Source organism: Bison bison, unplaced genomic scaffold (assembly GCF_000754665.1).
Source record: "Bison bison bison isolate TAMUID 2011002044 unplaced genomic scaffold, Bison_UMD1.0 scf7180017864524, whole genome shotgun sequence".
Classification (NCBI taxonomy): domain Eukaryota; kingdom Metazoa; phylum Chordata; class Mammalia; order Artiodactyla; family Bovidae; genus Bison; species Bison bison.
In genome coordinates, this window is record NW_011495075.1 from 1,581,043 (window position 1) to 1,582,488 (window position 1,446).

Here is a 1,446-nt window from a genome sequence, read left to right on the forward strand (position 1 = left end):
TGCGGGCTTCCCCGCAGGCCCCCTAACTCCTCCTGACCCCTCAGCCAGGTGGCCCAGGCAGTGGGAGAAGTGGGTCTCATCCGGGTCAGGATGTTCCCGGGTCCTCAAGCAGTCTCCCCAGCTTCCACCCTGCAGACGGAGGACGCCGCGTGGGCAAAGTCAGCCTAGTGTGCCCTGCCCCTCCCAGCCTTGACTCAGCGTCTCTCTCCTGCGAGCAGGGTGCTCCATTTGGGGGTCTGACCAGGCAGAAGAGGCCCTACTAGGACAAGAGCCCGGGACCACAGATCAGCTTGGCACGGCCAGCCCTCAAGTCTCAGTGCTAGGACAATTCAGTAACACCTGCAGGGCGAGTGTCCCATGTCTGTAAAGCAAGGACTTGCCCTCCTTCAAGGAGATCTGGTCTCAGGACAGAGGTACACGGGTGGGGAGAAGCAGTGACACTCCCACCCCCGGGGTAACGCCACAAGGGGCATTTTTCTAAAAGCACGTGTGCATTGTTGGTTCTTGGGACAACGACAAAAAGACGTCAGCAGGTGAGGGCCTGCCACTCCTCATGGGGCCCAGAGGTGGTCAGCCCCTACCTGGGCCTCCTGACGCTCCGAACCAGAGAGGCCTCCTCGGACCCGAGGCTCCTGGGCCTGGTTCGGTGCTGGGGGCTGCAGGACGCAGGTGTACAGTGACCAGGGCCCCGCAGGGTCAGGAAAAGAGCAGGGCCCACGAAGACAAGACTCCACCGGGACACACTGATCTTTAACCCAGCCCTTGGTGCGTGCATCACAGAGCACAATAGGGAGGGCAGGACGCGCCCAGCCTGGCACCATTACGAGGATGCGCCCAGCCCGGTACGATTGTGCCCGGGCGCTGGGAATGGGGACAGGGAGACCACCCCCAGCGGTAGTGGGGGAGGAGGCCCCAGGGTCGTTCTCCAGAGCGCTGGGGGAACTTGCCGTGGCCCTCTCTGCTCCAGGCATCCCCTGCCACCCATCTGGCACATGGAGAGATGCCACCAGTCAGAGGCAAGGCCTCGCATCCAGTAGGCCAGTCTCTGGGAAATAAAGCATCCTATCACAGGGATCGTGCGGACAAACCACAAACATAAATCCTTAGGCCAGGGCTTTTGAACAAAAACTGATTAAAAAAAAAGTCTCAGCTCCAGGTCATCGACCTGCGATGGGGGAAGGGAGCTGAAGAGGGCGTTGAGAGGGGGCGGCTGCAGCCCCAGCCCTGCTGGGAACCAGTTCCTTCCAGCAGCCGGCCGGGGTGTCTGCAGCCCGGGGTTACACCTGGCTCATGATCTCGCCATTCTCAGGTACAAAAACTTGCACGGGGGCCCCCTCAGGCGATCTCCGGAGCACGCACACCGTGGGCACCTGCCAGGCCAGGAGGAAAGGAAAGGCGTGTGAGCTAACCAGGTAGAGGTGTCGGGACAGCACGCCCAGCCACCCC

General features: G+C 61.9%; 1 protein-coding gene across 1 annotated transcript in view; it reads right to left on the bottom strand.

Moving 5' to 3' along the window:
- Positions 1–1,277: 1,277 nt before the first annotated feature.
- Positions 1,278–1,446, bottom strand: part of LOC104981878 (chromosome unknown open reading frame, human C1orf106) — an 11,748-nt gene continuing 11,579 nt past the window's right edge. The window contains exon 10 of the mRNA XM_010831131.1: positions 1,278–1,370. Within this exon, the coding sequence (XP_010829433.1) occupies positions 1,278–1,370 (93 nt within the window). The remainder of the gene's footprint in view (positions 1,371–1,446) is intronic.